The following is a 27608-nucleotide window of genomic DNA, read 5'->3' as shown; positions in this document are numbered from 1 at the left end:
TGCTGCAGATCTAGCAAATACTCATGTAATCCTCTGGTTCAGAAGGCTGGGCCTTGTCATCCCTCCTCAGTCCTCATTTGTGTGCCTTTCATTTCTCATTCTTCACCTGAATATTTAATGAACAGATGTTTTTAGCTTTTTGGAGAATAACAAATTACAGCAGGCTGAGAAGTTACTAAAATAGGTCATTTCAGCTAAGTTAAGATGGGTGTGTCCCTTTTAAAAACTACATGCTGCCTTTCCTGGTGTTGGGACTGTTGATCTTGCCTCTTGAAATAGTGGGTCATGTCCAAGCAGGCCATGCTCCTGTCTCTAGTTTTGTTGTTGATTTGTTGGTTAATGAGCTCTGCTTCTTCACACGTCTAGTTTAACCTGGAGGGTCTTCTCGTACGTGTGTTTGTCTATCACTGGCCATTTGTGTATTTTCATTTCATCGAGAAATCAAGTACTCGGGCTCTCGCTGGGGCATTACAGTATTAGTATAGCCAAGTACGGACCGCTCAGCTGAGCGAATGTTTGAGACCTTTCTTTGGGCCTCACTCTGCCAGGTTTGTTGCACACAAAGCCCCAGGCCGCAGGCGGCACACAGCCCCGACTTTAGAACCCCCCTGGAGTTGAGCGGTTTGCCCCTCGGGAGGGTTCTGTAGTCCGATGGCGTAGCGTGGCAGTGAAGCCTCTCTCACCTTTGTTCACGTCTGCTCAATCAGCGCCTGCATGGCTGGAAGTTAAGGCCACCCTCCCAGTCCTGCCTCTGATGGGCCAGTTGCTTTTTCTGGAATTCGTGTGAACAATTCTGTCTGGTCATACTGTTCACAGAATTGTGGAATCAGTTCTGTGTGGATAAAGATGATTTACTTTGGAAAATTTTGAGCTCTTCAAAATACAGCCAGTACTGTTTCTGTCTGGTGCTTACTGTTCTGAACTGTCACTGAGGAGTCAGCGCATTTAACTTATCTTTTTTAAACAGGTAAGTTTATTTACTTGTGTATGTGTATGGGTGTTTTGCTTGTATGTGTGTCTGCACACTTTGTACCTGCCTGGTGCCCCAGGGGGCCAGAAGAGGATGTCAGATTCTCTGGGACTGGAGTTAAAGATGGTTGTAAGCTGCCCTATGTGTGTGCTGGGAATTGAACCTGTGTCCTCTGGAGTGCAGCCAGTGCTCTTAACCACTCATTCACCTCTCTAGCCCCACATTTAACAGTTCTTCAGCTGAATAGCTTTGGGAATTTTTAAATTAACGGAATGATCTTTTTAGAAATAAAAATGAGGTCACCGAAGAGGAATGAGATCATGCAGATGGTTGCCCACTGTCCTTTGTGAGTTTATCGTCTCCTATTGTTAGGCGACTGCTCAAGGTTGTCGTGTTCACGCAGCAAATGCTCATTGTGATGATCAGGCGCGTCACAGAATACAGAAGTCATTTCACACTAAAATGCTAGGAAGGAATGTAGGGCTTACTGAAGCACAGATGAGGAGCGCACACTTCGTCACGTGTGAACAGCTGCCCCATGATTGAAGTGAGCACTGACCGCTTTCGAATGGGGAGCTGATAGCCCTTTTGATGGGACCCATAGACCTAAGAACACCTAATAGCTGAAGAAATGCTTCCTGGTCACCATTTTGCCAGTCTGCTGTAGGTGACATGGTGGAGTCACTTCTCTGTGGTGAGATGGAGGGAGAAGGTGGAGACTGTTCCACTCACGTAAACTGTCACGACATACACTTTCTGCGGGGTGGCAGGACTGGCCTGATTAGCACCCTGGCTCGTGTGTGATGATCAATGTGGTCAGAGAACAAGCTTGCCTGAGCGCTGGGAAAGGAAGCAGGCTGTCTGGTGTGCTAGAGCTCTGGCTTAGCCTTCACCGCTGCTCTTCCCACCCTCACTTGGGAAGTCCGTAGATGGGGTGCACAAAGGAGTCAAGATCCAGACTTCCACCTGCCTCCTCTGTCAGACCAGCCATTTGTTGTTAGTGGCTTTAAGACCAGATGGCTCCATGAAGTCAATATAATTTGGGTCTTAACTGTACTCAATATAGTTATGGTAGTGATGATTAATATTTATTTTCTAAGCTGGGTGTGGTAGCAACACCTGTAATCTCAGTACTCAGAAGGCTAACACCACAAGTTTTATTTTTCTTCCTGAAGCAGGGGCTTGGTCTACTATGTCTGTAACCCTAGTACAGGCTAGCCTCTGATTCTCAGCAGTCACCCTGCCTCAGCCTCCCAAGTGTTAGGGTTACAAGTATGTGCCTGAGGAAGGACTTTAATTACTAAAGACCTGCCTGGGATACATAATGAGTTCAAGGCCAGTCTGGGCTATATAATGAGACTCTGTCTCAAAAGACAAAAGACGAAACAAATTAATTTTATTAAAATGAAATATTTCCAGGGCATATACCACAATAAAAATTGAAATTTTGACTCATAGTGTTTTATTTCTTCTCTATCATCTAAATTGGTATTGTTGCCATCTGAGATACTGTACTGGGGAAATTTCAGGACTAGAAGAAAGCAAATTTGATCAGGCAGACAGTGTTTAGGAAGGCCACCTGCCCGTATTAAGGCAGTCCTGTGGGCAGGTGTATAACGTCACAAGACCCTGAACAGGGAGCTGTGACACCTGCAGCCCAGCACTAGGGAGGCAGGGGGCAGGAGGATCATACACCAGTCTAAGGCTAGCCTGTCCACATAGAGAATTCCATAGTCTCAGAAACAGAAAAGGGTTTTGTAGAGATGGCTCAGTGGTTAACGGCTCTTCCAGAGGACCCATGTTCAGTTTCCAACACTTAACTCCAGTCCAAGGGCATCTGACGTCGTCTTCTGGCCTCTGCAGGCACTGCTCACACGCCGTGCAGTGAATTACATGTAGGCAAAACATCTTTACACATAAAAATAAATTTTAAATAAGTTTTTTAAAAATAAAAAAAAAATTAGCCAGGCAATGGTGGTGCATATCTTTAATCCCAGTACTTGGGAGGGAGAGGCAGGCAGATCTCTGAGTTTGAGGCCAGCCTGGTCTACAGAGTGAGTTCCAGGAAAGGCTCCAAAAACTACACAGAGAAACCCTGCCTCTAAAGACAAAAAAATCCTGAAAACTCATAATTTATAAATAGTGCATCTTACTTCCTGATTTATTTAGGCAAATGTGGTGATTATACTTGTAATCCTCACTGCCCCCACTTCTTATAGCCTAATCTAGAGTATATAGATACCAGGTACTACCGGTTTTCCATCCTAAAGAGTGCAGTATGTGGACATGCTTTCCATCGAGAGTTCCGTTTCTGAGCGGCGGTCCAGAGTGCAGGCCTGGCTGTCTGGGGACATGCTCTCACTGCTCTGTTGTCCTGAGCACTCACACCATTGCTTTTCATCCACCTTTTGCTAATTACACTTGTAACTTCTGCTGATCGTTGGCAGTGGCATATGAATACTTCTGTTACATCCTGTTCTTTACCCCACAAAATATTCCTTAAAACAGTTGTCTCAGAACAAAACAAACAAACAAATAAAAACTAGGGAGATAAAACCTAAAATTGAAAGAGATGTAAATTAAGAAATATGTTTCCTATATTACAGTATTGACATTTTTACACTGATAATGTATAGTGGAATCAGTCATTTATCTTTTGCCAAACTGTTGGCAGAAATAGTAATGACTGTGTTCTTAGGAACACAGAACATCTCCTTTTACATCGAGACTTGCTAAGCTGGCCTTCCTGTGTCTATAATGTTTCATTCATGAAGTAGAACATGCTTTTGTTGTTCTCTCGGGCTGGCCTGGATCTCGGTGTGTTGGTTGGCAGACTGGCAGTGGGAAGTTGAAAGGAATCCGTACTGGGAACTGGACAGTCAGTCTGCCGAGGCCACCATGTGGCTTGCTCTGCTGTGACCCCGTGTGCCCGTTTACCTTCCGTTGGAAGCCTTGGAGTGGATCATCATCTGCGACTCCGTCATCTCGCGTGAATTTTCCTCAGGGGCTGACCTCACTGCACTGGAGATTGACACGCTGACCTGACGCTTGAGCATCTTCATGACCTTCCTCTTGTACCCTTTGCACGCAAAGAAGTATATGAAAGGGTCCATACAGCAGTTGAAGTTCATCAGGCACACTGTGAAGTGCAGAGAGATCTGGAAGGAATGTCTGGGGCCGCATTCTAGGGCATCAGGGGAACAGAGTTTCTTAATCATGTGTTGAATGATTGATATGTGGTAAGGTGTGAAGCAGAGAACAAACACGACAATGATGAAGATAATTGTGTTGAGAGCTTTTTTGTTCACCCCGGATTTCTCAGTTAGTGGGTTTTGCTTGGCCGTCTTGAAGAGTTTGCAGCAGATTTGAGAGTAGCAGATGAGAATGACTGCGAGGGGCAGCACATAGCCCAGCAGGCAGGCTCCGAGCAGAATCCAGGGGAGCGAAGCTGTCTCTTCGAAGTTGGGGTATTCCATGCAGGTCGTCCTGTCCCCCTCCTGCTTTGACATAGGGCTGATGAGCAGAGGCAGTGTCTGAGCAAATACTAGAATCCAGACAGATACGCAAACGCCCTTTGCGTACTCGATTCTCTTAATCTTGTTGTAGCGCAGCGGGTGCACCACAGCAAAGAAGCGGTCTATACTCAGGCAGGTCATGAAGTTCACACCGGCGTACGTGTTGATGTAGAACAACAGGGCAGTTATCCGGCACAGGGCATCACCGACCCTCCAGTCAAAGCCTAGTGCATAGTAGGCTATCCGAGTGGGTAAAGCTGTGGTAAACAGGATGTCGGAAATCACCAAGTTCATCGAATAGAGAGTGGTTGAGTTGATCTTTTTTCTGTTTTGAACAATGACAACCAAGGCCAACAGGTTTCCCACCAGACCAATGATGAAGACAAGGCTGTAATGCAAAGGCATTAATATGCTGGCTGTGCTGTGGTGTGCATAGAGATCACAGTTATTGCCCTGAGAAGTTGCCAGTGCGGTAGTAAAATTGTTAGCCATTTCTGTATCCAGCAGGGGTCAGAGTCACTAGGAAGAAAACAAGTAAGACTGTTTAGCTAAAACTATTTAACTCAGCTGTTCAGTCATTTATCCATCTGCTTTAACATTTTCAGTATGTAAATTTCAACTGGAATAAACTGAGAACAAAATCTATGTGTTTACTCTTACAGTTAGTGACTTGGTCAGAACTCTGGCAAAGGAAACAGCCATCTAAGTAGGTCAAGTGCATCCTCGCGACAAGAGGAGCGCACTGACTTAGGCAGAAATCCCCCTTTTCTGAATCACTGTGTGGTTAAGAATAAATCATGTGAAGTACCCCACATTTTAGACAGGCATTCAACTTGGCTTTTAAACTGAATTTAGGTTGAGCTTTTTTCCCCCTTCCAAAATGCCTGTCGCTGCCAGGAAGTGAAATCAGTGGTAAATGTAGTGAGGTGTGAGCTTGCCATAGTAACTGATTTGTGTGTTAACCTAAAAGGATGATAAGTAATCTCGCGCTGTGTTAGGAACTGAAAGTTACTCTTTCTTAAAAAAGAAGTAGTATTCATAGTATTCATTTAGTTATTCATAACTAAATTTTTTTAAAAAGAAAATAAATGTAGTGGTGCATAACTGTAATACCAGTGACTTTTGAAGTTTGAGGGCAGCTTGGAGATCTCAGTGAGACCCTTTCTCAAAATGAAAAAAGAAAAAGTCGAGTTCCCAGGGGCTGTCAGCGCAGCTCTGTTGTGGTATGCTCTTCCCTTTCATGGGGGAGATTGTTGGACTGTGTGGGGCAGGGAGACATAAGCAGCTTCAAGTAGGAAATTTTAAATTGGGATATAGTATGTGTTGACCCAGTAAGAGTAACATAATGTGTGGTGTTTTGTGTCTTACCTTCATAGTAAATACATCTCCATGGCAGTGTAGTTACCTGTTTTTTAATGTTTGGGTTTTATGAGGCATCTGATGGATACTCCACAGGTTTCCAAAGTGTTGAGTCAATGTGCCTCATTATTCCAATGTGTTAATGTATAATTTTAGTAGCTACTCCCTCAGTGCACATTTGGGTTGTTTAAATTTTTTTCTTGGTCATAAAATATGCCAAGACAAATTTCAAGTCCTAAATTGGAAACCTAAGAACTCTGACAGTAAAATTTCATATAAAAGAGTGAATGCCAATGAAAGTGGGAAAACTGAGCAAAAAAACCCTGCGATTATATTTTAAAGAAAAAAAAAGTCACTTCTCTGTAGATTGTCTTTATAAATTTCATGTGAAAGTATGAAGGGAGCCTTGGAATGTCTCTTGATGGCGCTGTATTTTAAAGGAGAAGTCCTCTATCAAGACTGATGGGAAGCACTGCTCCAGACCTGCTCCTGGGCCTGCACTGCTTGGTGGACTGGGTCTCTGTTCCCTCTCTGGCAGCTGAGGAGAGGCATGCTCACTGGACCCGAGATCTGCTCTGGTGTGTGGTGTTGACAGATGAGTCCTCACTGTCTACAGATAAAACCTAAAGCAAAACTGAACAAAGTGAGGAGAGGCATCTTGTCTCAAACAGACCAGAAAGGAACTGATGGGCGGAGGAGAGGATGAGGAGAGGATGAGGAGAGGATGAGGATGGGAAGTAGAAGACACAGGAGAAGAACGTGGAGCGTCCTAACGAGTCTAAATGGATTGAACTTGCCTGTGGAAGGGAGGATTACCAATTTGGAGTTTAAAAACAAACAAAATCCAGCTGTGTGTTGCTTAGAGAGGATGTAATTCGAATAACTGAGAAAGTTTAGAAGAAAGCTGTAGGGAATATATACCAGCCAAGTTCCACTGAGCACAGGGCGGGCTGTAATCAGAACATCAGAAAAAAGGGAAATTCAAGGTGACTTTCATACTAATAGGAATATAGCATTACTGCCAATGTAAAGAATAGTCTTTGGGCCATGTTGGTACACACCTTTGATCCCAGCACTTGGGAGGCAGGGGCAGGTGGATCTCTGTGAGTTCAAAGCTAGCCTGGTGTACAGAGTGAATTCCAGGACAGCCAACACAGAGAGAGACCCTGTCTCAAAAAAAAAAAAAAAAAAAAAAAAAAAAAACCAACCAAACAAACAAACAGAATAGTCCACAAGGGATATAAAAATAATTATGAAATGTGCCTGAGCTGTCAAAATTTTATATAGTTTAAAGGAAAAATTAACAAGTCTACAATCATAATAGGCAATCATGTGTATCTGAATATCCTAGAAATAATATTGAAGAAAATAAAAGACCTTGAGGATTTGCTCAACATGATTTATAAGTTAGTAGACTATGTGTGGAAGACACAGCATATCTCAGACTCATCTAGAGAAGTCTCAGGACCTCCAGAAGGTCATTATTGAGCAGGTCACACAGCCTGACTATTGTATGGCTAAAGTAGAAATCAATGACAAAGGAATGAAGAATGAATGAGAAATGAAAACATTTGAATTAAAGAAAGCACCAGCCGGGCGGTGGTGGCGCACGCCTTTAATCCCAGCACTCAGGAGGCAGAGGCAGGCGGATCTCTGTGAGTTCGAGGCCAGCCTGGACTACCAAGTGAGTTCCAGGAAAAGGCGCAAAGCTACACAGAGAAACCCTGTCTCCAAAAACAAAAACAAGAAAGCACCACACTGTAAATTTTTGAAATGCTTAAAATAAAATAAAAAGGAAGATTGAAAATAGATGTTAGCCATACAGCATGAGAAGCCAGAGAACTGAATTTGTCCAGCAAAATCAGAAGTAAATAAAAAGACAACTGTGAAATTAATGAAATAAAAGCAACATAAACAAAGACAAATGTGGCTTCATGGTTTGTGTAGGAATTAAAATGCAGAGGTGCTTGCCTTGGAAGGGAAAGAAATAAAAGTAGGAAACTACCCATTTATGTAGGAAGGCCTTCCTCTACCTTGTTCAGGAAGTAAGGCTAGCCACGAGGGTACGGCTTCTAGACAAGGCTTGTCTCGGAGGAGCGGGCGCCAACAACTCTGACAAATGTTTTTCCAACTTCTGTGAGAATTTCCCCCCCTGAGAACTTCACCTACTATTTTTGAGGAGTTTTTCAAAGCAAGTTTGTGGAATCTGATCTTAAAGTAAATGATAATGGGGGAAAGGTATGTGTGGAGTTGCAGAATCTCGATGTTAACCACAGCTGTAAAGATTAGGAGAGTCGCTCCAACGGGAGAGCGGGAAGGGCTGCCATTGTTTGTCAGCCTCCAGTGACTCCTGGGTGAGTCTTTCAGTGAAATGTGTTGTAGCACTGGTACAGGTAACAGTGGGAGTGAGTGGATCCAGAACAGCTCGGGTGTGGGAGCATTCAACTCAGAGTTAACTATGATACAAAGATGCAAATTTGTGAACAGCTCAAATTCTTTGAGTAAGTGACTGGTAGAATGTTTTGTGGCTCAGCCGTGCTGTAGAATGTGAAAGTGGCAATATGAGATTAATTCTTGACAGGAAGTTATATTAAGGAAAGCTGATTACATGACACGCTGCTCTGGGGAGGAACACAAGCGCACGTGTGCACACAGGCTCACACAGAAAGAGGCCAGCTTGGGTCTTATGTATGCCAGTAAATAACACTGTGTGAGTGATTTGGGGACTTGTACCAATACAGCCAGAATTCGGAACACTGAACCTGCATTGACTGAAGTGAGGTAATGGTTTTATTTAATTGGAGGAAGAAATGTTATTTAGGTTTTTTTGCAAGAGCCTCATCAAGTGACACTCTTCAGACATTGCTCCTTAATGTTATACTCACTTACTTTGCCTACCTACCTTTAAACTGTGTCTGGCAAGAACCTCAAATGGACCTGAGAAGTTTAGGCCATGCTGGGTCCTGCTCCAGGTTCTCTGGCCAGTCCTTTGTAGGGGCAGCTGTCTCATGAGCCCTTAAAGAACTGAGAGATCGTGGTTTCAGCGTACAGACAGCAGCATGGTACATGTGGTTGACTTCCCCAGGGTAGGTGGGCACCCTTCCTAAGAGCAGAGGAAGCCAGCCCCGAGGGCAAGGCTGGCCAGGAATCTTAACTGACCACTGTTGGGCCAGAGCCAGCCAAGGACAGCGCTTTTAGAATGTGGACATGTGAACAGGATAGGTCAGAAAGTAGCCTAGGTAAGGGAGATTGAGATAGTTTGTAAATGTGTTCATTTTTGATATTTAGCAACTTCTGGGGGTTGAGTCCACAAGGTAACTGGTGCCTTGCCATTATATTCAATCCTTGCTTCTATCTTCTCTGTGTTCTCAATGCTATCATTTTAGTAGACTTTATCATCTGCATATTGAGAGGAAAATCCTTTTGTGTCCTTGCGTGCTGTTATCCAATTCTTAGGCCAACAGATCTCAGTTTATTATGTCCCCTCAGAGTTAGACCTTTTTCTTTTCTTGAATCATCTTCTGGGTTTACTCTTGTTGAGGCTTAACAAACACTTAGAAAACACTGCTTTTAGTGTTTTTACTCTACATGTGCTAGATCCTGGGAATGCAGAAATGGTAACTTTTTTATATTAGAGGGTCCAGAATTGAAGGACAGATATAGAATGTTGGGATGCCCTGTTGGTCCTGGCTCAGCATTACTTCTTGGACTTCTCATACTGCCAGTGTCCTGTTTGCTGTTGTGTTTAGTGGGCCTGCATCGGTCTCAAATTTATCTTTTAATTATTCGAAGTATAACTTACATTTTAATGCACTTTAATTATTTTTCATTTTAATTATTATTAGACAGCAGATTCTGACATGTTTGTGTGTGTGTGTGTGTGTGTGTGTGTGTGTGTGTGTGTGAGTTAAACCTGAAAGTACTGTAATATGTCACTGTACTACATAGAGAAAAGCCCACAAAATATGTCCTAAATCTATTTCTTTAGAACACTAATATTTATAAGAATTATAGTTTCAGCACAATGCTTTTATGAATTATAAACTTGACTCCACATTCCACATATTAAAGGACAGGAATCAAGATGCTGACATCTTTCCCCAACAGCGTAGATAGTAACTGAGCTGCAGAAAATGGAATTTTTCTTCAGGGTTGCCCTCATGAGGAACAGGGCATCCCAACGTTCTATATCTACCCTTTAATTCTAGACCCTCTAATATAAAAAGGTATCGTTTCTGCATTCCCAGGGTCTAGCATATGTGAACAAACATTCAACACTGAAAGCATTGTTTGCCAAAAGCGTGAAAAGTACACAAGGGTGTGTCTACCTCCCAAACGTGCACTCCTCCTGACACACCTGGACACCTGGAAGCCCCCGTGGCGTTCATTCTCTTACTTTCTTGCTAAGCAGCAGGGACTGTTGTTTGTCTCTGTGACATGACATTTGTCCTTAGCTTCCCTGTCGTCCTGATGTGTGTGAAACAGTTTCTTCTTCAGCAAGCCACCATCCAAAGTCTTTCCCTGATGTTCTTGAAAGTGGGGTGTGTGTGTCTGTGTGTGTGTGTGTCTGTCTGTCTGTCTGTCTGTGTGTTTGTAAAATTTATTTCCTTGCCCAGAGAGTTGCCAACATTTCTTGAGATATTATCATTTCATCTTTGCATAACTAGGTATGTTGACATGAAGTGACAGTTTTTCTTTTCTAGCCATGAAAAGGAAGGGGGGAAAGTCCCCCTAAAACTCATTTATTGTTGTCTAAGAAAATTGCCTAAACTCTGACATAATGTGTACTCAGGAAACATTTACCTTGAGAACAAGGCATTTATGAATTTTCAGAGGCTACGTAGACTTCTGCTAGCCTATTTCATTTGCTGGGATAACAACCAGAAGGGCCACTGAAAGCACGGAGCACAGGTGAAGATTATGGGGGGGTGTGTTGTCAAGTCACAAATGATCCTGCTCTTGCATTTTCTGTTGGCATACATTTGGCTCTTTTCTTGAGGAAAAATAAGGTTGTGAAAACATGCTGAGAGTCGGGGGAGATCAAATGAGTAGAAAAGGAGGGAGATGTGAGGGCACAAGGGTGGGGAACCACCAAGGACGTCGTTCTCCACGGGAGCGGACCAGCACCAATGCAGCAGCGGCACAGATGCAGCCGGGGTACAGATGCAGCAGCAGCACAGATGCAGCAGTGGCACAGATCCAGCAGCGGCACAGATGCAGTGGCACAGATGCAGCAGCGGCACAGATGCAGCAGCGGCACAGATGCAGCAGTAGGACAGATGCAGCAGTAGGACAGATGCAACAGCACAGATGCAGCAGTAGGACAGGTGCAGCAGTAGGGCAGGTGCAGCAGCAGCACAGGTGCAGCAGTGGCACAGATGCAGCAGTGGCACAGATGCAGCAGTGGCAGCAGCAGCACAGATGCAGCAGTAGGATAGGTGCAGCAGCAGCACAGATGCAGCAGCAGCACAGATGCAGCAGTGGCACAGATCCAGCAGCAGCACAGATGCAGTGGCACAGATGCAGCAGCGGCACAGATGCAGCGGCACAGATGCAGCAGTAGGACAGATGCAGCAGCACAGGTGCAGCAGTAGGATAGGCGCAGCAGCAGCACAGATGCAGCAGCGGCAGTAGCAGCACAGATGCAGCAGCAGCACAGATGCAGCAGCAGCACAGATGCAGCACAGGTGCAGCAGGCCGGTAGCTCCGGCTGCTTCAGTGCCCTTGACAACAGCCCTGCCCCTGGGAAGGAGGAAATCACTCCTCACTGGCTCGACTACCTGGCTGCACACGCGTCTGTCAAGTGTCTCCTTTAAGCAGGGACATCTGAGTTTAGCCTGTGTCAGCACCCGCAGCACTGGGTCGGCCCTGGTTCCCCATTTGGCTGACCGAACAGCCGCTGCATGTGCGTTTGCCTGTAACATGGGCAGGTGGCAAGTGCTAAGTCCAACCTGCAGAGGGATACCGGAGTCCATTTGTCTAACTGTCCGTTCCCACGTGCAGTTAGTCATCAGGGCACGGCACAGTGACCTGGCTGAGTAAATCTAACGTTAAGTGGTTTCTTTACGTGCAGTCATTCTTGAACCCTGATTTGATAGCTGTGTCTCTGTCTGTAGACCGCTGTCTCCTTTCCTCCTGCGTCCTTCCCCCACTTGAACAGAATGCAGAGTTGAGCCTGGTCAGCCTGGCGCTGGCTTTTGGAAGTATGATGAGTCAAGGGACTGGGGCGGTCAGCTTTGTGACAGATCCTGAGCCCTTGACATAGTCTGCCTCCAGCCAGCGTTCAGTGAGTCTGCAGAAGACGGTTGACAGCACAGGGCCCTTCTCCAGACAGCAGAGCCGTGTCCAGCTGTCTGCAGTCGGCCCTCGGTGCCTCTCAGGTGTCAGACTCGTGAGCACTCAGTGAAGAGAGCTGCCTGTTAGAACTGATGGGGAGTGCGAGGTGTCTGGGGTGGGGGTGTCTGGTTGAACACGCTCCTGCACACTGGGGCTGGACATACTCCAGATATTTTTCTTTCACTTTTCAGTAATTATTCCTTGTGTGGCCTTTGGCAGCTTTAGCAGTGACTATGGAAATTATCAAAGGTAGTGATGTTGAGTGTAAGTTACTGTAAGAATTTAAAGGAGGCCACTGTCACGCCCACTTCAGCACAAGGAGCACAAATTCCCTGTTCCTGCCTGTGGCAGGATTTGTGGAATCTTATATGAGGGATTGCTAATGGCATGGTAATGGCCTTTGTAGTGAAGGTGTATGTTTCTAGAATTATTCCTCTGAGTTTAGATTGCTTCTAGAAATAGCATGCACTTTGTACCTTCAAGCTGAAGGGAGTTTTAAGGTTTAAGTTAAGCTTCCTTATTTTGTGGCTGTGCTGAATTAAAGGTGAGTTCAGTCATTTGCTCAGGATTCCTCCAGGTAGGGATCACATGGAGGTCAGGGCTCTCTTCCCTCAGGTAACGGCTCTTTCCCTCCAGCCCTAACTCTGCCTGTGCTCACCCTGCACCACAGTGTGTGTGTCCTTATCTCCTCTCCGCCATCGGTGACCTGGCTGTCTGCAGGCCTTCCTCTCTACTCTGTGCAGTGACCTGGCAGCCTCTTCTCTTGAGAGCCCTCCAGCTGGGGCCCAGAGGCCAAGGGCAAACGGAAAGCTCACCATCACGATTTCCTTCATCCTAGGTCTCTATTCTCTCTTCCTCCAGGTGTCTAGACATCGTGGTCGTCCTCAGCCCCTGGGCATTTCTTTGGGAATCTGTGCCCCTGACACTCTCCCCTCTTGACCCTGGCATCCTTACCTCTGCCCATGGAAGCTCCCTAGCCTCTGCACCCTCCCAACCCACCCCAGGAAGGCAGAGTATTGTTGAGGTTGTGGTTTTGTCTCTCACACTCCTGTGAAGTTCTGAGAGTGGGGATGTAAGCGACAGTTCTTATACCCCAAAGATAAAAAAGAGTGGCCAAATCTCAGCTCCCCTAGTCCTCGCTAGAGAGTTCTCTGTTAGAGATAGTAAACCTGATGAGTAGTCATGACCCCTCCTGGTCAGCCTGCAGCCACTCACCGGAGCTGAGGCAAGAGCGCCTCGGTGGCTGAGGTCACAGCTATAGCTGTTAAGTTTGAACTCGCTCTTTGCCGCCTAAAAAAATCACAATGAATACAGGATGTGTTATCCCTGGTTCCTGTTTCCGAGATCAAGGTACAATGGGCGGGAAGCAAGTGAAAACAGGAAGATACTTCAGAACTTTTGATATATACCCACTTATTTGTGTCTGAGAATGAGGAGGGAGATAGGCAGACTTAAATGAAGTAATCATTAATTTATAGCATGTTTTAAGTCAAATAAAGGAGAATTGAGTATTTGGAGTTTGTTTTGTTTTTAGGATAGGGTCTCCTGCACTCACAACATGGTGGAGGCAGGTCTGGAGCTCCTGATTCTGTCTCTGTCTCCCAAGGGCTGGGAGTGCAGCAGTACCACCACATCCACTGAGTGGAGATTTTAGAAATGAGTTTACTATTTTTAACAGTATTTCAGCAACAGAAATCTGCCCGCCTTTCAATTGGAAGAGAAGATTGAGGCCAGCACAGCTCATATGATGTTGATTGACGTTCGCACTATTTTTCAGGGCTGTGTGGATATCTGACAACACACTTTCTCTCCTCTTTGGGCTAGCAGGACACCACGAGTCCCTGAACCTCCACAACATGCAGAGACTTCTGTGTGTGTGACCTAGTCTCCTAACCATGGCCAGGATTGCACCAACAGCCTGGGACAGACAGGAGACACTGCCCACCTGTCCAGTACCTCACCTCTTACTGTGGCTGAGAGAAGGGTCTCCCTGTAGACACCTTCATTTGTTGGTGTCTGCAGGTCAGTATTGACAACCTTGGCGTGTGCATTTTTACATCGTAGACTGCTGTTGGCCGACATACAGTAACTCTCTAGTAGGTGCCTAGCATGCATGATTGGAAGTCCTAGAGTGAGGTCAGTTGTCACAGCGTTTACTCCACTAGGTGACTGATCATGGCGCTAATTAATTCTAGGAAGCCCGCCAAAAGTAGCTTAGAAAAGGACTTATTACCACAGCCACCCACGTATGGTGTGAGCCCGTGAGCGAGGCTGCTTTGTGGGGCCGGGCGCTCTAGTAGTTGCAGGTTTGCAGAGCACGCCAGGCCCCAGACGAGCACCCCGAGATACTAGAAAGCACAGTGTGCTCCTCTGTGTGCTGAGACGGAAAGCAGACATCTCCAGATACGTTCAAGAAGATAATTCGCACAAAAATGACAGGGCAGGGACACTTTGCCGGTTCGATCCGTCCTTCCGTGGGCTGACGGGCAGGGTGAGCGTGGTGAGCACTCGCCCAGCACTGACTGAGAGGCGCTGGCAGGAGAGCTGGGCAGAGACTTTTCTCCCCTCTTTACAAATGAAGCGGCTGAAGCAGAGGCCTTGCCCAAGGCCGAGCAGTTATAAATAATTGGGCCTGGGCCTGGGGATGATCCCAAGCCCTTCTCTTAACTGTTACTCCCTCCTGTACTCGAGGTTTGAAGCCCTTGTTAACCAGAAAACACCACCACACCGACAAAAAACCCTCATTCTTCTTTAGAGGAAGTCCCTTCGTGGCTTGTGTTTTGTTAGGCATTTCTATAAAACCTGCACTCTCACCCTGGAAATTGATTCTACAATTCACTATAATTCTTTATCTTTCAGAATTTCTATAATGTAAATGTGGGAGCTTATTTAGCATTACTGGTCACTTAATAATAGAAACCGATGACATAGATTTTATTTTTTCAATTATTAGTAGTTGGTCTTTAGAATGATTCTGCTTCTGAGGCAGCAAAGCCCAGGCTGATCAGTGGGAGGCTTTGCTGGTGGGAGAATAAATTGATAAATATTTTTGCAAAGCAGAAAATACTGTTCTATAATCTGATGCTTTAGAAAATACCCCCCTTACCCCAGGAATTCTATTGATGATAGTCTCTGAGAAATATTAGATATCAAAAAGACTTTTCTGTACATAAATGCATGCCAGGTAGTCAAATGTAATGGCTTTTTAAAAAAATTAGGCTAACTGGTTATATTGTATATAAAATATATCAAAATGTAGAAACACTCTATTTTGGTAACATTGTTCCTTTCCCTTTATATTAAAAAACCCTGAAATACCGATGGCATTTGCTAATGTTATTTGTACTGTGAGTTGACACTGAAGCACATAAAAAAGAGCCCGCCCGCCTTTTGATAATAATGTTTCATTCATTACTTCCATCTCATTTAGTAGCTAATTTGGACTGCCAATAACCCCAAAGCAATCTAAATAGCTAGTTACTTAGTACATTCTTTTTTCTTTCATTTTTACCTTAAAACTTAGGCTTTCAAAGTATCCCTTAAAGAGAAGAGTGTCGGTACTCACATGTGCCAGGGTGGCCAGGGCCTCCGTTGTAGCGGTCTCTGTTGAGAAGTTTGCTCAGACTGAAGTTAGTTAACTGGGCATGTTGCTTTAAGAGGACTGAGCAGGCGTCCTTTTATGGTGGTGCCTTTTTCCTGTCACCCTGTGACTGAGCATAGCCGAGAGCAATTAGCCTCACAAATGCGTGCATGCTTTTTTTTTAAAATGGGAAGTGAGATTTTTTTTTTTTTTGATACTGATTTTTAAAAAACTATTCAAAAGCCCCTTGGACTTCGTGAATTGCTGTTATCTATGGAACTTTTTTAATTTTTCCATAAAGATTTAAGTCTTAAAATTTTTGAAGCAATAAAGTTTAAGCAGAGAGGTGGGATATAGTTCCTGGTGACTTTATGTTGACATTTTATGTAAAGTTTGGGTTAAGGAAAAGTGTCTCGTCTGATAGTGCTGTCTGGTGGAGACATGGTGGTGTCAGGAGTGTAGTTTATGCTGCCCAGATCTTACCAGGTTTCTGAGGTGAGGGGGAAAGACCCTCCTGGCACATAAGTAAGTTGTGTTTTCCGTCGAGGGCGGTGATGGTGGAAAGTTGGGGAAGGCACTGATGAGTCCAGGCTCCGCACACAGTATGAAAGAGGCCTGCTCCGCACGCGTGCTGCTGCTGCCCGTCCCTCACTTGAGTCCAGCGGGCACCGTGCCGCATATAGTGCTCAGAGCGAGCCAGAGAGGTGGTGGCCACTCTTGTCCACCTGTGATCTGGCCTGTCACACAGGGCTGCTGCTTTTGGAAGAACAAAAGTCCCTTGGACTGGGCCTGGGGTGGTAGGGACAGAGGTCTCAGGACGAGTGATGGCGTGAGCTGAGAATGCTTAGGCTTCACAGGACCACAGCCCTCACCTCCCTGCATAGAGTGGGGTTTAGATCGCTTCCCCAGCCATCCTTACTCCGGGGAATAGAAGATGGCTCAGTAGGATGAGGTGCTGGGGCAGATTTTCAAGTCAAAGGAAAAAGTCAACCCCAAAGTCGGCACTGCTTACTTTAAAATGGAATATGCTATTTAAAAAGAAAAAGTAGGAGGCTTTGGTAAACTGGTTGATTTTGAGGAATGCTATGAGAGGATTGAGTCATCTTGATAGGAAATTGTAGCTTTATGACCCCAGAGGCCTTGAAAGTTTGTGTATCTGCATGTGTGTTTGTGCGTTTGCACACGTGCCTGCAGCGTGCTGTGCCAGGTACATAGGAGGCCAGAGAACGACTTTTGGGAACTGATTCTCCTCCTCTACCATGTGGGGCCTGGGGATCGAGCTCCATCCACTTGCAGGCTTGGTGACAAGTTCCTTGACCACCGGGCCGTCTTGGCAGCCAGTCAGAGGTGGAGGATTCTGTGAAAATTGCCTTTCATCAGCGCTGTTAAAAGTCGGCAGAGGAGAACGGAAGCCCAAGCGCCAAGCCAGCGGAGCTCTTGAGCATCTCCCCTATTATGTATGTATAGAGTAAAGGCCTTGGACTAAGAGGAGGCCAAGAGGAGTCAGCCTCACGAGGGGATGCAAAGGTTTTGTGACTGTTCACCTTGAACACCATGAGGCCAAGGGCAGAGAGCACCGGCCAGGCCCGGGTTGTACACCTCACACTGCACACGAGCCAGGCGGGATGACACCGTCGGGAATTTCAGTTTGTTGGAAGCCCATCCGAGTGGGACTTAGCTAGTTAAAGCAGGTTCTGGCAAGTAGGGTCCATCTTCTTCTTTTTTTTAGACAAGATGGCTGGCCCTGGATTCATAGAGATTGGCCTACCTTTGCCTCCCGAGTTCTGGGATTAAGGGAGTGTGCCACGACCCCTGGTGGACCCATCCTTCCTTTGGTACGGGAGTAGTCTCACAGGTGTATAAAGAAGAGGCAGCAGCCCGCAGATGCTGCTGTAGCCACACCAGAGATAGCACACCAGTGGACTCAGGGTCCCACACAAGTGAGTGGACATCTGTGTGAAGTGTTTTCTTTGCTCTCTGAAGTGTGCTCATGAGTGTGTAGTAGGCACTCGCTAACTGGCAATGATACTAGAAGGAGGATCAATTATGTACTAACTTATTTTCTGTTTTGTGCTTCTATTCATTGCTTACGATAAGACTCCCGGGGTTGGCTGTTGACACTGTGTAAAAGGTCAGTGTGAACGGTTGTTGCCAGTGTAAAGAGCAGATGTTGTCAGAAAATAAGGAAAAGGGAAAAACTGGTCAGTGACTAATAACATTATGGTGTTCTCTGAAGCCTTGTGTATATAGAAATAGCAACACAAAATTTCTGCCAAACAACCCAGATAGTCCTGGTTTAAAGTGAGTGCCTTTGCTGGGTTTCTGCATGTGGTCTAGTGTTTAGTCATCGTTTGAAATGACACAGCGATCAGTGTGTAAGGGGTTTTTGCACTTCTTCTCTTGCTGGGTAAGGTTTGAGCTGTGGGCACTGAAATGTCTGTCTTTTTTTCTGGGAGGGTGGGAGTTGTGTTGACATGTGACCTCAAGTAAGCACCGTGCTTCATGCTATTTAATAACATTTTCATGTTGCACTTGTTGAGAAATGTAAACAGAAGAGTTTCTGTGAACTGAGAGCATGTGTTTGGGGCGGCAAGGGAGCTCCCCAATGCAGTTGTCACACAAAGAGGAGTTTTATCATTTTTTTTAAATTTATTTTAATTTATGTGTGTGTGTGTCTATATGAGTGAATGCCACATATGTGCAGGTGCCCATGGAGACCAGAAGAGCGTATGTGAGCCCTTGGAGCTCGAGTTAGAGGCGGTTGTAAGAGACCTGGTACGGGTGCTGGGAACTGAACCCAGGTCCTCAGTGAGTGCTCTTCACTGCTCAGCCGTCTCTCCAGACCCAGGAAGGATTTTTGTTTGTTTGTTTTTATATATATGTGACAACGGCAAGTTCTACTGTGCTCTTCTACCAGTTGAAGGGAAGATTCGTTTGTTCTACAAATATGTGTTGAGAATATTCAGCTTTAGAGAGTAAGGATAACGTGGTAAACAGAAATGGCCAAGGTTGAGCAGTGAGATATCTCAGTAGGTAGGAAGTGTTTACTACCAAGCCTAGTGACCAGAGTGCAGTCCCTGGAACCCACAGAGGAAAGAGAATGCCCAAAAGTTGTCTTCTGACTCCTCCCCCACAGTAATAATATTTTCTAAACATTTAAAGGCTGAAGGCCCTGGCGTTGTCTTCTTGTTGTGGCTGGGAAGAAAGGTGCTGCATGTGTGGATCCCAGACTAGGAGGCGACAGGTGTGAGGAGAGAGATGGGCCGGAGCAGGGAATGCGAGTAGGGTGACCCTGCTGTGCTGGTCAGGGAGGGCTGCTCCGAGCAAGTTTCTGTCTCAGAGTTCAAGACCAGGTAGGTGCGAGTGGGCACCATGGGGCCAGGTTTGACTCTGGGCTCTACTTTGAGGTAGGTAGGGTGCCCTTGGAGGGTTTCAAGCCTACAAATGACTAACTTGTTCTCCTCAATGAAAAGAAATCACAGCTGCTTCATCAACTGTGTTTAGGGTGTGGTTAGGCAAAATATCATTCTTTTGTATCCCATTTAGAAGTTGATTTGTTTTTGTTTTTCAATCCACCCAAAACTGAGTGTATATGTCTGTCAATGCGAATCTTTATTAACCTTGAGACAATATAAAACTAAGCCAGTTATAATTCTCTCATGGGATTATAATGTAATATAAAAAAATTTAAACTAATGAGAGTTAATTAAGGTGTGGGTCATAGCTGGGTGTAATGGTATACACATGTAATTTCAGCGTTTGGGGAACTTGGAATGCATAATAAGACCCTGACTCAAAATTTTCAAAAGTAAGAGTTATTTCCCCCAAACTGCATATACTCCTAAGAATACGGTGTGAGGCGCCAAGGCTGACCAGGCCGCCGCAGTCGCCCTGCTGGGTGTGCACAGACCTGCACTCCCTGTCCCACTGCCCCACACGCCTCGTACCCAGGTGTGATCCAGTGTGTGCGCCGAAGTGTTCGCAGCAGTCTCTCTGCTTCCAGCAGGTGCTCCATTCTTTTTTTCATTTTAATTTTTAATTTTATTTAAAATTTTCATTTCATTTTTTATTTCATTTCATTTTTACTTTTTGAAAAAATTAATTGAAATAAAATGACATCGCTTTCCCTTCCCCTTTTTTTTTTTTTTTTTTTTTTTTGGTTTTTTCGAGACAGGGTTTCTCTGTGTAGCTTTGCGCCTTTCCTGGGACTCACTTGGCAGCCCAGGCTGGCCTTGAACTCACAGAGATCCTCCTGGCTCTGCCTCCCGAGTGCTGGGATTAAAGGCGTGCGCCACCACCGCCCGGCTTTTCCCTTCCCCTTTGCCCCTCCAGCCCCTCCCAGCTACTCCCCCTTGGACCTCTTCTGTGCCCCCTCTCGATTGATAGCCTTTTTCTTTGACTGTATGTTACATGTGTTTGTGTATGCCCAAATGTATATAGTACAACCTCCCGAGTCCTCATTTGTTGTTTGTGTGTCTATGGTTTCAAGGCTGACCACTCTGTGTTGGCCAGCCAATAAGAGGGCTCATCCCTGGGAGAGGCTGTTCTTCCCCGGCAGTCCACAGTTGCCTGTAGTTCTTTGTCCAGGGGCGGGACTTTGTGAATTTCTCCCACCTACATTAACATATCTATTGATACTGCAGTCTGGTCTAGTGTAGGCAGCCATTTTCAGGAGAGACTTTCACAGCAGGTCTCCTGGTCTTCTGGCAGTCATGTGCCCCCTCTTCAGGATGTTCCCTGAGCCATGGCTGCAGGAGCTGTGATACAGACCCTGCAACTTAGGGAGTGACAATGAGGGAGGGCTCCGACTGGAGGGGGAGGAGGAATGTCAGGACGCAGGAGGGACAGTGACATCAAGACGATGTTCCATCCTCTGGGCCTGGCGTCCCAAGATCTGTTGATCCCTGTGTTGTATTCTCTTGTGGGTTTTTGTGATGGTCTCTGTTTGCTGTAAAGACAGGCTTCTTTGATGAGGGGCTTTAGCTGCACTCACCTGTGGTGTAAGGATAAGATTTAGAATGTTGTAGGGAATTATGCTGGTCTAGCAAAGTGTTGATAGTAGATTCTTTCCTAAGGTCCATGACCTCACTAGCCCTGGGAAGCCGACTAGGATGATTCCCCTCCTGTTGAGTGGACCTTAGGTTCGTCAGACAGCTGGTGGTTGCCACTTCTTGCTTCTTCATGCGTGTTTTGCCGTGATGGTGGTTGTCATGCTTCATAGATACTGAAGCTGGGTAGGACTGTGCAATCGCCCCCTCCCAACCCTGGCAACGTGCATAGTGTTTTCTGGAACCATGGAGGCTAGACCACAGGAAAGATGCTTTCAGGTCTCGTCCAGCTCAAGTCATCTGAGTGGTGTGTTCTGAGTGTGTTGTGTCTCCAGCAGTAGGGGCCACCCTCAACCTCTGAGAGGCAATCAAGGGCTACATTGATAATCTTTTGTTTTGGGAGTCATTCAGACGACCCTGACCAGTCCTTCATGTCTGATACTGGGTTTTTGTTAGTCTGTGGTTCTTGTGGAGAGCATTGTCAGCCCAAGTGGCTTAACTTCCCTTAAGATGTGTATGTGTGCGTGCGCACGTACACACATATATCTATACATGCACTTAGATGTGTATATTGTGTGCATAATTTTAGGTAAGTATAAAATATTGTAATTCCTTGGGGCTTTATCAGACATCCTCGATGTCACTGTCCCTCCTGCTGTCGTGACACTCCCCCCCCTCCAGGTGGAGCCCCTCCTGTCGTGACACTCCCCCCCTCTCTAGGTGGAGCCCCTCCCCCCCTCTAGGTGGAGCCCCTCCCCCACGGTCACCCCCTCTACTACTCCACATCATCTGTGTGTCCTGCTGTCCACTCGCTGCCACCTGGACTTCTGTCGTGGTCCCTTTATACTTTTCAGTCCGGCTTATGTGCTCACATCTGAAGACTTGGAATGAAGGACCACAGATGTGAGAGATCATGCAGTGTTTGTCTTTCTGGGTCTGGGTTACCTCATTTAATATAATCTTTTCTAGGCTCATCCATTTACCTGCAAATCTTCATGATTCCATTTCTCTTTACAGCTGACTAGTATTCTGTGTCTGTGCACCACGTTTTCATTATTTGTTCATCTGCTGAAGGACGTTTAGGTTGTTTCCGTTTCCTGGCTATTCTGAATGGAAAGCAATGAACATAGCAACAGGTGACTACGTGTGTATGAGTACAATGTTGGTCCTTTCGGCGTATGCCGAGGGGTAGAATAGCTAGGCCACATGGTAGATTCATTTGTAGTTTTTGGTGAGGCTCCGTACCGATTTCCAGAGCCACTGCCCGGTTTACACTCCTACCAACAGTGAGGTCCCCTCCTCACTAACATCTTGGCCTTCCTGACTGGGGTGAGATGAAACCTCAGATGTTGTTTAATTTGCATTTCCCTAATTGCTAAGGGTGGTGGACACTCTTTGAGGTATTTCTTGCCTGTTTTTATTTCTTCTACTGAGAGCTCTCTGTTCAGATCCATAGCCCATTTTCAATTGAGTTGTATTAATCTTCTGTCAGTTGTAGAGCTGGCAAATATTCTCTCCCATTTTATGGGTTTCTTCTTCACTTATAGAAGGGGAGCTTCCTCTTCTACACTTCACTACTTCATCTGTAGCTGTGTAGAAGCTCTCCTAGTTGTCAGTTGTTGGCTTAATTCCTTGGCAAGTCGAGTCCTGTTCAGGAAGTCCTTTCCTTATCCTGCATCATGTAGAATACTGCAGATGTTTTCTTCTAGCAATCTTAGAGTCCCAGGTTCCAAATTGAGATCTTTGATTCATTTGGGTCTAATTTTTGTTCAGGGTGATAGAATTGGGTCTAATTCCATCATCCTGCATGTGAACAGGCATCCAGATTTCCCTGTACAGGGTGTTCAAGGTTCTGTCTTTCTCCAGTGTATGCTCCTTGTCTCCATCAAAGATCAGATGGCTGGCTGTACTTACGAGGACACACGTTGGGACTTCTGTTTTGTCCACTGGCTTACATGTCTCTTTTTGTGCCAGTACCATACTGTTTTTATTAGGATAGCTTTGTTGTATACCTTGAAGTCTAGAATAGCAATCCCTCCAGCATTCTTTTTGTTGAGGATTGCTTTGGCTCTCTAGGGTCTTCTGGTTCCATTTGAATTTTAGAAATCTTTTTCTATTTCTGCAAAGGTTGTTGTGGATAAACAATTTATAAGTTGTTTTTGTAACCTGCCACTTTGATGAAATTATTTCTAGAAGGTCTCTGGTGGAATTTTTGGGATCTCATGTATCAAATAGAGATAATTTGACTTATTTTCCTATTTGTATCCCTTTAATTGTTTCTCTTGCCGTATCCCTCCAGCTAGTACTTCTAGCATTATATTGAAAAGGAGTAGGGATAGTGGACAGCCCTGCCTAATTCTTGACTTTAGTGGGATTGCTTCAAGTTCTCAGTTTGGGATGATGTTGGCTGTGGTCTGTCATATTCAGCCTTCAGTATTTTGAGGTGTGTTCCCTCCAGTCCTGCTCTCTCTTTCTGGGGCTTTTTATCATGAAAGCATGCTAGGTTTTATCAAAAACCTTTTCTACACCTATTGAGATGATCATTTGATTTTTGTCTTTGAGTCCATTTATGATTCATTATATTTATTGACTTATATATGTTGAACCAATTCTGCTTTTCCCAGATAAAGCCAGCTTGATTGTGGTGGATCATCTTGATATGTGCTAGTATCTGTTTTGCTAGTATTTTACTGATGATTTTTGCATTTATTTTTTTTAATGTGTGTGGTGTGTTATTCTTGTTCGTACCTATTAAAGCTGCTTTATGTTTTTTTTTTTTTTTACTGTCAATTAAACTGATGAACTTCATTGGGGTTAAAACTATAACAAAGTTCATCCTAAGAGATTTTGCAATGCAAAATTCTTCCATTCAGTGAGTATTTAATTTGAATGCTAGAAATTACAGGCAGTTTTGAAAAGCAGACTCACATTCATAAAACTTTATACATCATTTGAACTAACATATATGTTTATACTACTAAAAGCAAACATGCATTGCCTTCACACATTCCTGTATCATGATTTTTATATAGTACATTATATAACACGACTCCTTATCACCAAATGCATTTTATCATACACTTGATCCATTCTCCTTGGATTTCTGATCTCTATCTTCATTCTTTATGTTATCCTTTTTGAGGACAGTGTGGATATCATCCATAACTGTGGATGGGTTTCTGAGTGTTTTATTCAATTGGTTTTCAAACTGCAAATTCATGTTTTCTGAAACCTTCAAGTTTTCTTGTAACTGACCAAGGTCTTTTTTGACCTCTCTGAGTTCACCAGAGAGGCTTTTGTTAGAATTCTCCAAGTTTAATATAGTTTTTCCATCTTCATCTGTTTTTTCTTCTAATAACTGGAACTTCTGTTCTACCTCAGCTCTTACTTTTTCACTCTTTTCCAATTTTTGTAAGAGACTTCCAACATCCACCATCGCACCATTGTACACGATAAGTCCTACATTTTCTTCTCCATCTTTTGATTCCTGTTTTACTGTCGGTGTTGGAAGTAATAATCTGTTTCCTAGCATGTCTTCCTGCAATGATTCTGACTCTTCCTGGTTTTCTTCATCTTTCAAGGTGTCTGTTAGTTTCCGATAAAAGCATGATTCTCGGAGTACTACTTTATTGAGAAGTTTCTTTACCTGAGCCCGAGAAAGATGCAATCCAAGAGTGTATAGTATTTCTTCCAAATCCTTTTCAAGAAGGTAACCGCAATGGCTTTGATCAAAATAAACAAAGGCCATCAGTAGATCCCTGTTAACTGGGACCATCTGAGTCCTCCCTTTTTCCTTGTCTCTAGAGGGCCTCTCCTTGCAGTAGCGGCTGACGTCTCTCTTGTCGTCTCGCTTGTTCATTTCTTCCTCTTCCCTATCATCTTCCTCATCCTCGGCGTCTTCCGCCTCCATCGGGTCATACTCATCCTGATTATTATCTTCTTCCGTTTCATCGTCATCTTTAGAATCCTCTTTCCTTTTTTCTTCTTTCTTCCTCTCATCTCTGTCTTCTTTTTTGTCTTTATCATCGCCTGATTTTCTCCGTTTTGGTTTTGGATCATCAGTATCATCATCCCTTTCTTCTTTTTTATCTTTTCTCTCGTCTTTTTTGTTTTTCTTCTCCTTTTCTTTCTTGTCCTCTTTCTCAGGAAGAGAGAGTAATGATTTGTATATTCTGACTCCAAAATCTCTTTGAAGCATTTCATTGAAGCTGCTTTATGTTTATGCTTTCTCTCTCCCCATTTCTTGCTTGTGCCTGTATTGGTTTTATTTTCAATAGTATAATTGAGAAGGAAGATTTTTATTACATAGTTGCTATCAGAATCAGAAAATGTACAAAAGACTAAGAAGGGTACTGTGTAATGGAGTGGCATGGGGTACTGTGAGAATGTTTCTTTATACAAATGAGAAATAGTTCTTGTATTTTCCTCGTGATCATGAAATTATTTTTGTGCTGATGTTTCCAAAATTGGAAAATATTGTCCAGTCAAGTGTTTAATGAAAATGGTTACAAGGGTATGCCCAAACCATTCTGCTCTTACACATGCATGTACACAAAGAGAGGAGGAGAGAGACAGGCAGAAAGACAGACAGACACACGCACGCGCGCGCACACACACGCACGCACGCACGCACGCACGCGCACAGCTCATGCATGCGTGCGTACATGCCCTGGGAGGAGTGTGAATTTGCAATGCTAGGAGGAGATCCTGAAGTGAGGGCTGCTGCTTGCTCACGGTGCAGATGGACCCTCTGCTGGGCATCCTCTTTCACCTGCTCCTCAGTGCCCAGCTGATTAAAGTCAGCTCACTAAAACAGCCAGACCAGCATGACTCTGGGCAAAGAGGAAAGCTGCTACCTGCCAGGAGGAGTCAGAGAAACCCGAGCAGAGCCGTGTGAGAAGAATTTGCTAAGCAGGGAGTTAAAAGGAAGCTCTGGGAAGGATAACCCGTGTCCATGTGTACCAGCCAGAGGAGTCTGCATCCGCCAGCCACTGGGGTGTATGAGTGAGTTACCGAGAGGAGGGGAGCCGGCAAGAGTGCACTTGGGTGGGCAGCTGTGGAAAGTGCAGTGCTGTTCACACTTCAGGTCGGGGCACTGGGATCCTGTGGAGAGGAGACTCAGGCGGCCCAGTGACTGGTCAGACCCCTGTCTTCTGCACGACCTGGGACCTAGCAGGAAGAGCTGTTGTTCTACAGTGAAACTACTGCCAGGGGTGTGACCATGTGATCAGAGGGGAGCAAGGGTAGGCACATGTGACTAATTCAAATACCAAAGGGACGGTATCAAGTTGGTTCCAGAGCCTGGTACTGCCACGGTTTGGACCAACCTCATTTCCCTGGTTGGAGCCACAGAGAGCACTGTTCAGGAAGATACTAAAGCAAGAACAGAAACGGGAGCCCCGGAAGGGGCAGGGTGGTGTGAGGAGTCATTGAGAACCCTTAAGGAAAAGAGTTTAAGACAAAAAGAGGAAGAAATTTGAGGAATAGAGAGCAGGAGTGGTAAGAGGTGTCTGGTGCCATGCGGGATGACCGGCCAAATTCTGCTGTGACTTTGTGTTTGACCATGAAAGACTCCAATGCTGTCTATGGTCTCTTGTCAGATTTCAGGCCACTCATGGGAATGGAACATAGCGTCTGCTTTGTTTACTCACAGTGCCTTAGGGTTGATTAGTAGATGCCCAACTACTTACTAGTAAGTGAGGACGGTAAGTTTGCTGTCTTAAAGTGTTGCACACACTGGACCATTGTCTGCCTGTGATGGGTGTTTGAAAACCAATGTGTGTATCTCACACCGAAATGAGTGTGAGTGGCGCTGCTTCAGCAGTCTCTGCCAGTGTTTGGAATCGGTTCTCACGGTGGCTTTTCTCTGTTTGTTTGCATAGCCTGGCGCCCGTGTTTGCTCTCTTTGTACCGTTTTACCGCTCCATCCCAAGAGTCCAAGTGGCACACATCCTGGGCCCGTTGTCCATCACAAACAAGACGCTGATCTATATATTGGGACTACAGGTACAGTGTACATTTCATGTTCACATTTCTCTAACCCGATCATTTCATGCTCACATTTCTCTAACCCGATCATTTCATGTTCACATTTCTCTAACCCGATCATTTCATGTTCACATTTCTCTAACCCGATCATTTCATGTTCACATTTCTCTAACCCGATCATTTCATGTTCACATTTCTCTAACCAGATCATTTCATGTTCACATTTCTCTAACCAGATCATTCCATGTTCACATTTCTCTAACCAGATCATTTCATGTTCACATTTCTCTAACCAGAACGGGGGTGGGGGGTGGGGGTGTTTTTTGTTTTATTTTGCTTTTTCTTCTTTTGTCTTTTCTCCTTAAATAATGTTTCCATAAATCTGGCTTCATGATCTGTATCAGGTGCTCAGAGGAAGTGTTACAGAGTGAGAACATCAAGGTGTAAAAGGTACTAGAATACTTTCATAGCCTTTAGAAATCTGATAAAAGCGTTAAAGCTTTCACTGTAATTTGTATCAGTGGAAAATATTTTTATTTAATCATGAGTTTATATGTAACTACATTTAAGAATCATAGTGTGAAGTGGAAAAAATGAGAAGAGTGGAAAATGGAAAATCAACATCAGAGTCACATACAAGGCTAGGAAGAAACCCAGCATCCTTTGCCCGTCTGAGCTGTGGAGTTTGCAAGAAGCATTATCAAGCTGAGTCTGTAATACTCAGAGGCTGAAGCAGGAGGAGTTTCAGTTCAAGGCGAGAATGGGCTACAGAGTAAGTTCAGAGGCACCCTGGACAACTGAGTAAGAGCCCT

General features: G+C 44.9%; 2 protein-coding genes across 6 annotated transcripts in view; one reads left to right on the top strand and one right to left on the bottom strand.

Moving 5' to 3' along the window:
- Ubac2 (UBA domain containing 2) overlaps positions 1–27608 on the top strand; it is a 186194-nt gene that overhangs the window by 95290 nt on the left and 63296 nt on the right. For all 3 annotated transcript variants that reach the window (XM_028868265.2, XM_037208300.1, XM_037208299.1), the window contains exon 5: positions 26691–26814. In XM_028868265.2, coding sequence (XP_028724098.1) covers positions 26691–26814 — 124 coding nt within the window. The remainder of the gene's footprint in view (positions 1–26690; positions 26815–27608) is intronic.
- Positions 3014–15904, bottom strand: Gpr183 (G protein-coupled receptor 183). 3 transcript variants are annotated; one of them, XM_037208297.1, is made up of 3 exons: positions 15746–15904; positions 8747–8868; positions 3014–5004 (listed from the first exon to the last, which is right to left on the bottom strand). In XM_037208297.1, the coding sequence occupies exon 3, from the start codon at positions 4975–4977 to the stop codon at positions 3904–3906; it is 1074 nt and encodes a 357-aa protein (XP_037064192.1). In that variant the 5' UTR covers positions 4978–5004; positions 8747–8868; positions 15746–15904; the 3' UTR covers positions 3014–3903. The 3 variants fall into 3 exon arrangements, with proteins under 3 accessions (XP_037064192.1, XP_037064193.1, XP_028724095.1); XM_037208298.1 differs by lacking the exon at positions 8747–8868 and having other exon boundaries at positions 15692–15904; XM_028868262.2 differs by lacking the exon at positions 8747–8868.

Source organism: Peromyscus leucopus, chromosome 9 (assembly GCF_004664715.2).
Source record: "Peromyscus leucopus breed LL Stock chromosome 9, UCI_PerLeu_2.1, whole genome shotgun sequence".
Classification (NCBI taxonomy): domain Eukaryota; kingdom Metazoa; phylum Chordata; class Mammalia; order Rodentia; family Cricetidae; genus Peromyscus; species Peromyscus leucopus.
Note: the sequence above shows the minus strand (reverse complement) of the source record. Positions and strands in the feature narration are given on the sequence as shown.

Excerpts from the sequence above, each read along its gene's own strand:
- Gpr183 (XM_037208298.1), bottom strand. The coding sequence starts at position 4,977 with ATGGCTAACAATTTTACTACCGCACTGGCAACTTCTCAGGGCAATAAC.